Source organism: Gymnoscopelus microlampas (assembly GCF_963454915.1).
Source record: "Gymnoscopelus microlampas genome assembly, chromosome: 10".
Classification (NCBI taxonomy): domain Eukaryota; kingdom Metazoa; phylum Chordata; class Actinopteri; order Myctophiformes; family Myctophidae; genus Gymnoscopelus; species Gymnoscopelus microlampas.
The window spans coordinates 1,125,800-1,140,799 of NC_139947.1; the positions used below are offsets into that span (position 1 = coordinate 1,125,800).

General features: G+C 42.5%; 1 protein-coding gene across 1 annotated transcript in view; it reads right to left on the reverse strand.

Moving 5' to 3' along the window:
* Nucleotides 1-236: 236 nt before the first annotated feature.
* Nucleotides 237-15,000, reverse strand: part of LOC311053290 (uncharacterized protein) — a gene marked incomplete at both ends in the record, with an annotated part of 15,316 nt that continues 552 nt past the window's right edge. The window contains 3 exons of the mRNA XM_084068748.1: nt 237-259; nt 1,229-1,726; nt 10,456-10,605. Coding sequence (XP_083924874.1) covers nt 237-259; nt 1,229-1,726; nt 10,456-10,605 — 671 coding nt within the window. The remainder of the gene's footprint in view (nt 260-1,228; nt 1,727-10,455; nt 10,606-15,000) is intronic.

Genomic DNA, 15,000 nt, shown 5'->3' on the forward strand with positions numbered 1-15,000 from the left:
TGAGAGCTTGTTTCCATTGTGCTACGAAGTATTCAATTAAGCAAGACATGTAAAGACATACAATATTATGCAAAACAAATCAATAATAAGAGCAGTACAAATATATTTACAGATACACAGTGGACATTGTAGACAGGTGCTCTTTTATGGCGGTTTTGAAGGAATGTAGTGAGTCACACTTTGTGATGGCTGGTGGTAGGACATTGCAAATGTGGTGGCATAATAGTAGAATTAATTCATCCCCATGTTTGTGCAGAATCTGGGGAAAATGATCAGTGGAGAGATATGGAGTTAGAGGTATCGACCAATTAATAGGTGGGCATAATAAGCTTCGACTTCAGCCCATACCTTTTCGGCCAATCATTTATTTCCTGCTTCTATTGTACGTAACACCTTTTGTTCAATTCAATACAATCTTATTTGTCAACTCACAACAAGTTGTCTTGAGACACTTTACATGTAGAGCAGAGACCTGACATTGTCCCACCCTTGGACAATTGTGACCAAAATAAATAATAAACTAGATCATTAATGTGTCTGATATCATTTGTCAACTCAGATGACACTCACAAAAATAACTTGAATCCTCATTTAGTCACCTTGTATCTCCATTTCAACTTTTTGGTTTCCCCCCGTAAATGTATGCTCTACTTCATCATACAAGAGTTGTGTTAGATAGCTGGTCTTCAAGCTCACAACACATTGTGATGCAACCCATGAGCTTGTAGATCTGACTGATATTCTTACTGTTTTAAAATGTTTTTAAAGTAATCATTAAACGGTGTTGGACATACAATAATTTCCACCCCAACAGTGACAATTTCTTCAGATGTGCATTTGGATATCTTCAGATCTGCATTTGGATCAGTGTTAGCCACAAACTGCAACTAAAGTTTTTCCCTAGTATGAATCCTCATGTGTGCTTTTAGAGAAACCTTTTGGCTAAAGCCTTTGCTACAAACTGTGCAAGTAAAGGGCTTTTCCCCTGTATGAGTCATCATGTGTTTTTTTAAATCACCTGTGTGACCAAAGCCTTTGCTACAAAATGCACAAGTAAAGGGCTTTTCTCCTGTATGAGTCCTCATGTGTATATTTAGAGCACCCTTTTGACAAAATCCTTTGCTACAAACTTGACAATTAAATGGCTTTTTATCTGTATGAGTCAACATGTGCTGCTTCAGATTTCCCTTAAGATTAAACATTTTGTCACAGACTGTACAACTAAAACCTTTCTCCCCTGTGTGACTCTGCATGGAGTCAGTTTCCTCTGAGTTCAGGTCCTGGGACATCTTGTTGCTCAAAGACAATCCCTGTCCTTCTATATGTTGTGTATTGTGCGATTTCAGTGTGTTTAAAGGTGACGGATCTACACTGGTCTCCCAATCCTCATCAATGTCTTCAGTGATGTCAGATTCAGAACAGTGTGAAGAAAGGACCTGGTCATCACTAGTTGGTTGTGATTGTACCCAGTACTTAATATAAGCTTGTGTCTTCATGTGTTCAGTTGAGGTGCTGGCTACAGGCTCTGTCTCTCTCTTTTCACCATCATCAGGTTCACTTTTCAATGCTAGTAATGTCAACAATGGCCTATCAACCTCTTCTGGTCTTTGAAGTAGCTCCTCCTGCTCCTCTTTAATGTGTGGAGGCTCTGGTTCCTCCTGGACCAGACTGGGGCACCTCTCCTCTTCAGAAGAAACCTTTTTACACACAGGGAGATGCAGGACGTCTGGGGAAAAGATCAAATCAAAGCAACCATGAAATATTTCAACGTTCTCTTTTTTTTTTTTTTTTTTAAAGAGTGGAGCGGATAACATGGACATATAGGTAGGAGTTATCGTGAAAATTATGATAAAAGTGTGACATTTGGTTCATTTGCTCTCCAAAGGTTATCAATCAAATTTGTCCAATAGGACATTTGAAAAGCCAAGATGGCAGGCATTTTTCAACATGGCCGTCAATAATTTAAATAAGACAATACATATTAATGAACTACCTTGCAGTGATTCTGAAATTAACATTAGCTAATGCTAGCTAGCAATATTGGTAACGTTAATGTTAGCTAGCTAATGTTACTAGACCTGAACGAACTAAACTCTTGACTCAATGGCAAACTCATAGTTCTATATAAGTAAGTATATTGTTGAACTGTAAAATAGTCTGCCTATAGTTAATTTATAGTTGGATGTAGCCTATGTACAGTGTGATGGATAGAGATCTGAAATGAAAGATTAGACTATATGTAAGACATTGTGTATGTTCAGATAAAGGTATAGGCATATAATGACCTAAATTGACATAAGCATTGCACATTTCAAATCTGGTGAAGGTTTATTTAGCTTCTTCATTATTGTAGGGTCTGACAGCCAGAGGAAGGACAATTGGAGTGCAGCTTTGTCCATGATGTTTCTCATTTGCCCTCTGCCAGCATTTCAAAGTAAGATGGTTTTGGAGAGGTTAAGGTGCACTTATCTCTACACAGTATACTTATACACTGTATCATTGTAGGATCTGACTGCTGGAGGAAGGGATGTTTGAGTGTAGTGTGAATAGTAGAATTAATTCATCCCCATGTTTGTGCAGAATCTGGGGCAAATGAGATCGGTGGAGAGATATGGAGTTAGAGGTATCGCCCAATTAATAGGTGGGCATAATAAGCTTCGGCTTCAGCCCATACCATTTCGCCCAATCATTTAGTTCCTGCTTCTATTGGCTAAAGGGTAGTTTGCATCTCTATAGTTTACTTTTACACATCTACATGCTCTGACTTGGCCTACACTCATTTCAGGTTGGTAAAAGGATTGACCCTTAAATCTGGGCGACTGGCCATGGATGTGAGCTATAGTAAAGCAAGAATTGTTGACTGGAAAAAATGCTGCCTAAGTCAAGCTTGATAAGGATGAAAATCTCATCTCCCCAGTCAATCCTGTGAAAACAGCAGAGGATGGGTATAAGAACTTGGCTAGTTTTGTTTCATTGCTCTCTCGTTGTTCACATATGGGAAACAGCGCCCTCTGGCGATGATACAGAAGCTTCACATTCACTCCCTCAGGGCCAAAACCCTTTTTGGCCCGAAGGGTCTTCCGTCGCTTTCCGGTAGTCTCTTCCCCGAAGGCATAAAAGGACCCGGAATGCGGAAGTTCTTTCTCTTGGCTTCCTTCTGCCTACGATGAAGGAGCTTCACGCAAAAATTCTACAAACAAAGAAAAATTCTACAATCAAGAAAGAAAGTCTGCGGGTCTTCAAACTCTAGAGCGACGAGTAGGACTCTCCGTCCATTGAGTTCCCAAGACATCATCCTTTTCTCTGCTGTGTTTTCCGGAGGAAAGCACAGCCCTTCAAGAAGAAAGAAAAACCTTTGCAGCTAGCAGCTAACAGCCTAGCTAGCCATCATGTAACTGACCGTCAGGAGTACCCCCTGCGGTGGTGCAGCTCCCGTTCCTGCCCCCAGCTGTTGGGCCTCGCCCACGCTGAGGACGGTGCTTACGAATTGTATCCGAGATGCCTCGAGTGCGCTTCTTTCAACTCCGCCGAGCGGAGGAACCGCTTCCACGAGGCTCGAAGCCTTTTCCAGCTTCCACAGCCCCTGTACGAGGACCAGGAGGAGCAGCGTGGCGGCGACCGCCACTACTTCTCCTCCCGGCGATCTGCCGACCGCGGACCTGTTAACCCAGCTGCCGGCTGGGACACCTCTCGTCGGCCTCATGCTTCAGCAGCAGCCAGCGGCCCTAAGGCTCTGGAGACACTGAGGCCTAACCAGGCTCCCCGCTCTCGTTCCCCACCGAGGGGCGACTACGTGAGTACAGAGCCCCGCGTGGACCCCCCCCCACCCACCCGGTGGCCGCACCGAGCACCGTGCGGCTTCCCACTACTCCTTGGCGCCCGGGAGCGTAGTTTCGATTGGCGAGGATGAGGCTGATGACGACGCCCTCACCGCCTACCAGCCCGAGCAGCACGACGGCGAACGGGACTTCCTGGTCGTCGATGAGGTCGAGGGGGACGGGGAGGTCGTCCTAGCATGACGCCCACGCAGCGGACCGCAGCCCCCGACCCTCACCCCAGCCACAGTGGGGACACCCCACACTACAGCTGTTCACACTGAGGCGCTCACTGCCCCCCCACTGGCCGAAAGAGCCGAATCTCCCTCCTGGAGGTTTATAAAACAGCCACCGTCAGGTGTGGCCTCAAGTGGCCAGGCGACGAGATCACCGAGACCCCCGTTAACACCTCGGAGTTTCAGGGACTCGACTCAGTGGAGGAAAAAGTCGCCAAGAAAAGCAAACTTCACCTGGCAAAGGGTTTCGGTGCAGCCCTCTCTTCGTCGTGGGACGCTCCCACGGCCCCTGACGCTGATCCCAGGAAGCTACGGTTCGATATCAACTGTGCAGGCGCGGGCGAACTGGGCCTCGGCCCCCTCCATCCATGGATCGCACCTTAGCCCTCTCCCTTTTACATAGCCAGCCTCGTGGCCAGAAGACACCTTTCTCCACGGCAAAAGATCCTCCTATCTTCACCAACGAGAAGGACATCGCTGGCTCTGGGGCTACTAAAGCCATCTAAAAAGCATCGACGTCAGGCGCCAGGGCTCTCAACGCTACCACCCTTCTGCAGGGCTCCTTGAAGGTGCTTCTGAGCGAGGCGGGAGACGCCGCCACACCCGAGCAGCTGGCCGAGATGCGACGCCTCACTCAGGAAATGATCAGCCTGAATAAACACTCCACAGAGTGGACTGGCAGAGTGCTGGGGCTCTGCGTCACCCACGAGCGAGCACGATGGCTCTACCACGTTAATTTTAGCGGCCCTGATGACAAAAAGAACCTGCTGAACCTAAAAGTCACCCCAGGAAATCTTTTTCAGGGCGCCATGGGCTACCTGCAGGACAGCCACGCAGCTCGAAAAGCCCAGGACGAGGCTGCTTTGTCCTGCATCCAAGCCCCCCCCAGGGCGCCTCCCCCCAGACCTCAGTCCCATTCCCCACGACAACCGGACCGAGGTAGGCCGTTGAACCGGCAGGAAGGCCCAGCTCGCCAGGCCCACTCTTCCTCCGCTCCACCTGCTGCCAGAAAACAGCGGGACCGAAGGGAGGATGACCGCCTACGCCCCCCGCAGCACAGGCCCAGCCAAAGAGGCACCAACAAGGGTCGCGGTGCCAGGCGGGGTAAATGACACTGCCATTCCCTGCAAGGAAAGCAGGGACGTTTTCTCCCCCGGTTCCCTCTCCTCCCAGACAGGGGATTTGCACCTGAATCTAGTGGCCACGGGACTCATTTACGGGTCACCGAGGAAGAGGAGGAGATCTTCATCGGAGCTGGCAGACGCGATGGAGGATCGCTCGCCGAACACCGAGAAGAAGACGCTACACACACATACACATGTCGGAGTAAAATCCCATTACCTGAATGTGCATGCTACTGTGTCTCCTGCAGTTGTTGCCAATGTTTTTCTTTTACCAAATGCTTGTGTATTAAAAAACAACAAAACAATTCAACAAATAACAGCCGGAATGAAAATGAGCCGGAGACCACGACGGACCCCCTCCGGGGGATCCAAGGTCCAACGGTGGGTCTGGGGGCGCTGGGGTGCCACGACCCGGGGGGGGGCCTGGCGCCCAGGTGCTGGGGCAGGTGTTGTGGTATCTCGTTTGTAGATACATTCCGGGGGTTTATATCTCCCATACGTGAACAACGAGAGAGCAATGAAACAAAACTATGGGTTACTTCCGTAACCCCGGTTTTGTAAATTGCGAACGAGTTGTTCACAGAAACACCCTTCTTTTTGCTAGGCAGAAGGAAGCTGGTGTGCAAGAGAAAGAACTTCCGCATTCCGGGTCCTTTTATGCCTTCGGGGAAGAGACTACCGGAAAGCGACGGAAGACCCTTCGGGCCAAAAAGTTTTTTTGGCCCGAAGGGCATCTCGGATACGCCCTGAGGGAGGATAAGGATAAGGATAATTCCTTTTAACAGGTCGTTCATGAAAGTCCTTGCGGTCTTGTTTCCAATGAGAACCTGTGAGCAATTAGGGGTTAAGAGTCTTGCTCAGGGACAAATTTCATTTCATCGACACATAATGCTGGGATGGCCTGGCATCGAACATGGGGCAACCAGGGCCTCTGGCTCCCTAGGCGGGCTCACTAACCACTCAGCTATGGCCGCCCCTAAAGTGAATGTGAAGCTTCTGTATCATCGCCAGAGGACGCTGTTTCCCATATGTGAACAACTCGTTCGCAAATTAACAAAACCGGGGTTACGGAAGTAACTCATAGTTTCAAGCACTACCAATCTATTTGGACCCTGCAAGGCTAAATGAGGGTGATGGGATAGAGGACACCTTGAGGAAAAACAAAGCACTATATCATGTGAGTTGCAAAGCACAATGCAACAGAGGGCTGGGAAAAGGAGAACCCCAGCTACTGCTACAGACTAGGGCAGTAGAAGCAAGATCCCATCAAAGGTCCACAATACAAGCAAGTGTTTTCTGTGTGAGACTGAAGGGGGTGAGATGAGCCAAGTCATGATACCAAAAATGAATAAGAGAGTAAATGAATGTTCAAAAAGACTCAGTGATGGAAAACTCCACACCAAACTCAGTGGCGGAGATGTCATAGCTCAAGAACTTCAGTATCACACAGTCTGCCTGACGGCTCTGTATGACAGAGAACGAGACTACCTCAAGGTCCAATGGCAAAAGGCAGAGCAAGAGCACTGGAAGGAAGCATATCCAATTGCCTTCTCTGAACTGGTCACTCTCAGTGTATAAAGGCTGCCAGTGATGATAAAGATCCACCCATCTTCAAGCTTGCTGACCTTTTCCAGAAGAAACGCTATCCCCCCATCCCTCACACCTCTCCTGTTCTTTTCTTGCACTCTAATATGCTTGAACCGTTCCTACCTAGTCTGCTGAATATAGAAGATACTGTGAAGTTGTTTACATAAAGTTAGGTGGTAGCAACTGAAAAAATGCTGTTGGTGTATATAATATACCAAGATCATATGCACGTGTACATAGTACGCTGATGTTCCCTTTTTTTTGCTCTTTTTCGCACTTTCTTTTTTTTTAATCTTTTCACAGTTTTATTATTATTGTTATTATTATTACATATGCTGCTGCATTGTCTGAAGGAAGCCAAACAAAAATGAGTTTTACTCTTATGGACCTGTACACAAGATGTAACAGTAAAGCACAACCTTGAACCTTGGAGCAGCTTCAACTCAACTCAAGGAAGACCAGATTTTTCTCATCCCCGAACTGCAAGTGTGGGCTCAATCCTTGCCCAAGCATCAAAGTATGGTGAAGCAATCCATCTGGCAAAAGCTGCTGGGATAATTAGACGAGACATGCTTAATCACAAGTCACATTTCAGAAGCAACTATGACAATGCAAACATAGAACAGGCTGTACCACCCTCACTTCTGCAGTGAAGGTGGTAACGTGAGACACCTTTTGCTGTCTCTATGGGTGTGTCTGTGTTTTCCAAAAAAAAAAAGAGAAAACTCCATGAAAATGAGCTCAGCATGTCATATGACAGAGTGCTAGATATCCCAGTTAGAGGCGGTTGTAGCCCAATACGTGGAAGATGGAGTAGTCTGTCCACTTGTCCTGAGAAAGCAGTTATTCACTACTGCAGCTGTAGATAGCATTGACCATAATCCGACTGCGACCACAGCTCAAACTTTCCATGGTACAAGTGTGTCCATCTTCCAACATCCAAGCCTTGCATATGCTGGTGAAGTATGTGAACTAACTGTTAGGCAAAGTAAAGTCAGATGTGAAGGTGCAGAAAGTTCCCATGCTTCCAGAGGCCTACACCAATGTCCGCCCAGCCTATTTTACGAAGAATTCCAATCCTCCTCCAGTGGCATGCCATTTACTCCCAGCCCCTGAGTCTATCAAGACACACTTGAAGCAAGAATATTCCTGGTTGGAAAAAGTGTTATTCACTGAGGCAGTGGCTGATGGTGTCTGCATCACATGGTCAGCCTACCATGCAATACAAAAGAGGAGCCAGCCATTTGAGTTTAGCATTTCAGCCCTAATGCCACTGTTGCGAGACCAAGCTCACTCTGTAGCAACAATCAAGCATTCCCTTGACAAAGTTTGCGATACAGTGGCTTTCTTGAACCCGGGGCAGTTGTTGCAGGGTTGGGAGGGTTACTTTTAAAAAGGAATCCCCTACAGTTACAAATTACTTGCTAAACATTTTAGTCAAGTTTTACCATTGATAGCAGGCCTAGAATTTCATCATTTTAGGGGCAAGGCCACTTGGTCTTTGGTGTTGTCAATTGTTTGAGGGCACAAAGGCCAAATGCCAGGGCAAGAAGGCCATCAAATAAAACGATGATTTTTAAGTCCACGGAAATAATGAATTTAACTTGAAGGTTAAGGATTATTTAATTTTAATATAGTACAAGAATAGTGTAACTATCTGTGAAATATAACCCATTTATTTCACAAAACGATGTATTGGAAAATTACCAATATTTGTACAAAGTCATCATAGCCAGATTTGTCTCAACATTTGTCACATTCAGCCCTGAACTTCACTGACTGAAGGGGTCACATTAATCACATTAGAATCATAGATTTCAAGTTATTTTCATTCATATGAAATGTGATTGAACTTGCACTATTAATGACTTTAGTTGATTTTTCACTATTTAAAATATAGTATTGCTTAATTATTAATAATTATATAGCTTGTACATTGGCTTTTTTCACCATTTTAAATTGTTTTAAAATAATATATTTTTTAAAAGGAACAGTTTTTCCAACCAACAGTGACAATATTTAGCCTATATATGATTCTGTATCAGTGTATGAGTCAGTTTGAGCAGATGTCATTCTAATTGGCTACCATGACTGCCTATGAATTTCATGGGCCTGGGTAGGTCATCCTGGCGTGGCAGAGATTTGCCCTGTTGTGCGCAGAAGGCAATTAACTTAAAGAGGAGCTGCGCACCAAAAACGTCTCAAACGATGTCAAACTGTCACATTCTATCTGCTGAAATAAACTTCCCATTTGGATCATTGTTGACACACGAAGAGAACATGGATATTGTTTGCAAAAGGATTATATGTACTGTCCATCAGAGCGTGAGATCACAGCTTCTCTCTACTTTTGTATGATATTGATAGCCTAAACTTTTAATTAAGTTTCCAGTTATTAATTTGTATTACAGTTGATCCGACGTCGGGTTCTCTCATGCTCTTTCTCCCCCCTCTCTCTGTCAAAAGCACGCATTTTAAACTGGAATATAGGCTTGAAATCAAACCTACCACTGGTTATGTGCAACGTTTCACTTGATGTTGAATCTCAACCAGGCAACTGGTGGGTCTACCATAACCATATTGACAGAGGTGCGTGCTGTACGCCCTTGCGGTCTCCACGGATCCATTGCAGTCTGTGCGGAGTGTGCGCTCTGGCAGGTGGTTGTTTGGTGTTATAATAATTTATAACTTGTAACCCCCGTGACAACACCCCCGTTACTGTAATCCAGATTACACATTTTAAAATATACTGTAAGACGTTACCGTTACCGTTTAAAAAAAAAAACTCTGATTATGTAACAGCGTTACATGTAATCCGTTACTTCCCAACCCTGCTGCTGACCAACCCTTATATGCTTTAGCAGAATATGGAGAGGGCAAGATGCTGATCATGTTTAAGGGTATGGTAGGGGGAGGGGGGGCATCTTATAAAGCCTTCCTTATGTCAGATTCAAAACAGCAATGCCAGTACCTACTGACGTTTGTTTAGTGAACGGTCACACAAAGCTTTGCACGTATCAAGTCTTCGGGTCTGTATGTGTGTAACATAAGAGCACTGTTGACCTATATATAATGTGCTATTTTCACTGTTGCTACACTTCGCAATGTAGAAAGTAAAAAAATAAGTATTAAATTGAACGGTAATCCAAGTTTAACCTATAATGGAGAAGTAACTTTTTGGGCAAGTGGACAAGACCTGTGGGCAAGTAGAACATGACCTGCACATATATATATACATATATATATATATACATATATATATACACACATGTATATATATACATACATATATATATACATATATATACATATATACATACATATATATATACATGTATATATATATATATATATATATATATATACATGTATATATATATATATATATATATATATATATATATATATATATATATATATACATACATACATACATACATACATACATACATACATACATACATACATACATACATACATACATACATACATATATATATATATATATATATACAGTATTTTTTTTAAACCTTGATTATTCAATTGACCCACATTTGGTTTCTAAATATTGGTATTGTATTGAAATGTAAAATTGTTTCTGAACCTACACCATCTGACCTAGCAGCCTCTATGGGCTGATAGTGGGCTTAAATTAGTACTAGTATAACGTTGTTAGTATTTATATTGTTTTACCTGAGAGAATGTTACACATGGTCTTCCTATGTAGTAATGCCAATGTTGACACATTGCCATCCTCATCGTCTTCGCGGTTGATCTGTGGAGGTTGTGGTTCCTCCTGGACCAGACTGGGGCTCCTCTTCTTCTCATGTCCAGATGAAACCTCTTTACACACAGACAGAAGGAGGACAGAAGAGGTTGCATTAGCACCACAACTCAAATTGTAGTTTAAATAACCCTTTGTCCTTAGTCGCAGCTGTTATTGAGATAATTAACGAATTTGCAGTGTTTTCTGGATACAAGATCAATTTTGGCAAATCCACTTGGTATGCCACTTGGTAGCACAACAAGCTCAGAATTAATGGGACACATTCCTTTTCAGTTGTCTCCTAATGGTTTTAAGTATATAAGCATCTACGTCTCTCTTGAAATTTGAGGAAATGATACAAATGAATTTAGATCCACTGGTAAATAAAATAAAAATAGATCTTCAAAGATGGAGCCCCCTATCAATATCACTACTTGGACGGGTTGCTATAAAAATTAATGTATTACCGAGACTCTTATACCCAATGCAGATGTTGCCTAATTATGTTCCAATTACGTATTTTAAATGAATACACAGTATGATTTGCATATTTGTATGGAAAAACAAGCACCCTATACTTAAATTGGAGAAATTACAGGCACCAGTGATAGAAGGGGGATTAGCTCTTCCCAATGTGATGTTAGATATATAGCAGAGTGGATAAGAAATGATCATGATTCTACTTTTCTTGATTTGGCGGCTGTTGGCTGTGGGTCAGCTCTATCTGAGATACCATTTATAAATGGAGCTATTGCACTTCCTGGGATAAGGGAAAACTTTATTGTGAGAAACACTCTTAAATCTTGGAATCAGATACGAAGACATTGTGGTATTATGAATCAATATTCTGTTCTTGCTCCTGTGTTTTGTATATCCTGATTTTGCTCAATCATGTTCAGATGTCGGGTTCAGAGTCTGGAAAGATGCTGGTATTTCTAAGATAAAAGATCTATTTTTGGGTAGTACCTTGAAATCCTTTGCCCAACTTAAGACTGAACTTAATTTGCCCCAAGCACATTTCTTTAGATATTTACAATTTAGGAGATATATCCAATCTGCACCACAATATAAAAGGGAAATGAGGGTGAATAATTTGGAGAATATATTAATGAAAGCCTTCTTTAATGAAGACAGTCATACTTTACATATACTCTCAAAAGTTTATTAACACCCCTAATTTTGGTAGTAGAGCATTTTTGGCAGAGGATTTTGAGTACCAGCTGGATGATAAAAAGTGGGAAATAATCGTATTAAGTGCAAAGAAAATCACGTGATCCAATAATACTTATGAAACACAATATAATATCATCCACAGGTTACATGTAACTCCAGGCATACGTAGTAAATATGATCCTACGTGTACTGGGCAATGTGTGAAATGTAAAAACAGTATTGGTACATACAGTCATCTGATGGGGTTTTGCCCCAAAAGTGTACATTTCTGGTTAATTGTTCAAAGAGATAATGAACGTTTTCGGGATACAGATAGAGATGCCGCGATCCAATTTACTGATCGGATATCGGCTCGATATCAATGAAAAAATGTGGATCGGATCGGATCGGATTCCAGCAAAATGACCGATAAAACGCTCCGATTAAAGCACTCCATTCCAGTAATCCGCTCCAGCACTTTGATCCTTCCCACTCCCAGCACGTTGGCCTCAGCCAGTGTTGCCATGTCGGCTTATTATAAGCGACTTTGGGCTTCTTTTTCTGTAAAGTTGCTTGTAAAAATCGGTAGTTGCGTGTTGCGGTGTTTGGGGCTTATTTCTATTGTGTACTTGCTTATTTTGGCTTGCTTCCAATTATTATTTAAACCAGTGGTTCTCAAATATGTTTATTCCAAACATTACAAATGTTATTGCAAGAGTTTTTGAAAATAGCCATGCATAATTGCAAATAGGTTTACAGTGCTCATGTGCCGTGGGCCCGTGGCCTAGTTGCTTCTTTTGGGCTTGTTTTCCTAGACCTGGTCGCTTATTTCTCTCACAAAATATGGCAACACTGGCTCCAGCATGTAGCGGCCATGTGATCGCACCAGTGTTTGTTATTAGCACGGCTGGAGGCTCCGTGTCTCCGACACAAAGCAGAGCTACTACGAGCAGAAAGCAGCGATGTCAGCCGTATGGGTGTATTTCGTGTTAAAAGGACCCAACAGCCCAATGCAAGTCGTGTCTAAAAGACGCCAATACACGGTACAACACAACCAACCTAATTAACCATCTTATAAAACACCATAAAGCTACAGAAAAGAAAAGGCGACCACACGCTGGACCCCAACAACCAACGTTGGAAGATACATTTGAAGCGTGAAAAACTCCCAAGAGAGAGCAAGAAGGCAAAAGAAATAACATAGCACATTGCCCAGTTTATAGTGCTGGATGACCAGCCATAAATAATGTCGGATTTTGCTTAATGACTGCGCACTCGCACTGGGTGGACCCCATCACCAGTGCAAATGGGTTTGCTTTAGCCTAAACAGCAGCATTAAATAAAATACAAAATAAATGAAAAGATCCTGTGTAAGTGTAACAGAAACTTGGCTTCCGTTTGACATGGTCATTTCAGGTAAAAAATAAGTCACATATATAAAAATAAATAAAGCATGTTTTTCTCATAACCTACTGTTGTGGAACTTGTGTTATTTGTTCACCCTATTGTTTTAGTAGACCAATGTAGCATTGCTTTTGGGCAGAATTGGAGCCCTGGACAATACAGTTGGACAATATTGTGTGTGTATTATTATTGTATAAAGGGATTTTATTTATTTTTTATATATGTGACTTATTTTTTTTACCTGAAATAACCATGTCAAACGGAAGCCAAGTTTGTGTTACACAGGATCTTTTATTTTATTTTGTATTTTATTTAATTCTGCTGTTTAGGTTAAAGCCAACCCATTGTTGGCACTGGTTAATAATAAATGGGGCAGTTTTTCTAAACTACTGTTGTGGAACTTGTTGACTATTATTCTGTGGAGGTTATGTTCTCTGTTTGAGTAATATCACTTGATCAATCCTTTTTTGACATTTAGTAAAATAAATATTAATATTAATTGCCGTGCCATATCGGATCGCAATTAATCGGAATCGGATCGGTTTTATGCTGCCTGATCGGAATCGGATCGGATCTCAAAAATCATGATCGCAGCACCTCTACCTAAACCCAATGAACTGTATACTGGGCTTGGATTCAGATTACGACAGCCGGTATAGATACATTTTAGGAATATCTTTGTATGCCGCACGGCTTTCAATTTTGCAAAAATGGTTAGATGAGGATCCCCCCTGATATAAACTTATGGTATGAGAAAATGATGTCCATATTACCAATTGAGAGGTTATCACGTATTAAGAAGCACTCTCGCTGAGACTGGTCACCAATTGCAAGGTTTTTGAAAGAAGAATGGAAAAGACTAAGAGTGACCAATATATGAGAAGTCTAACTGTATTTGTATATGACTATTTTAATTTTATTATCATTTTTGCTCAATTGTTGGTTGCTGGCTTGTTGTTGATTCTGTCTTGTTTTTATTTATTTCATTGTGAGTATGTTGTCTTATGTGTCTAGTGTTGTGCACTTAACTATTAAAAAAAATCGAGAGAAAAAAACGAGAAATTGTAGTTCAGCTAGCAGCTTAGCTACTTGTAGCTAAACTTGTGTTGAACTAGCTCTGGTCCATAGCGTTAGGAGTTCCCATTAACGCTATTTGACTGTACGTGTGTTTTTCTGGTCAATAGAAACATGCCATTGGCCAGATTGGTAGATGGCGCACTGGAGTGACTAAAACATTTCTCTGTTCTGAAAAAAATATTTTATTATCTGGCCAAAAAGTGCATTTTACACAGAAGGTGGGGGTCTGAGAGTCTTCCCACCGCGGAGAGTAGGGTTTCAACACCTTAACCGTCTTTGTTTCTGTGAGTATCTAATTGTAACAACAACACATTTTATGTATATTGCACTTCACATTTGAAACAAATCTGAAGGTGCTACTTGGCCTCTAGAGAGTGTGCATACAAAGTTTTACACTGATCGGTGCAGTTATAGGTAAAAATACGAACCGGCCTGTTACAGCGACACCATGAGGCTGATTTGAACATTTTCAAATGGCATTTCTTCCTCGGCCTAATGGGAATGTGTGTGCAAAATTTCACGGAAATTGCATGCTGTGTTCATGATTTTAGGCATTTTGTTCGAAACGGAGTACTCCTGCAAACTTTGAAAGACAATTTTTGCCAATCAGGATGGAATATGAAAAATCTGAAATGAGCTGTTTATTTTAATGACTATAGAGGTACGGTGTACCGATTTGGGGGATTTTTGGCCAAAATCTGTAGGAGTACTGTTCAAAAATGTGTTTTGCACAAATCGGCCTCCTGGTGGCGCTATAAAAGGCCCATTTGAAAAATTTGGAGCAGAGGTTCTGCTCTGGCATCCAAGGAGTGTGTGTGCACAGTTTCGCTGGGATCAAG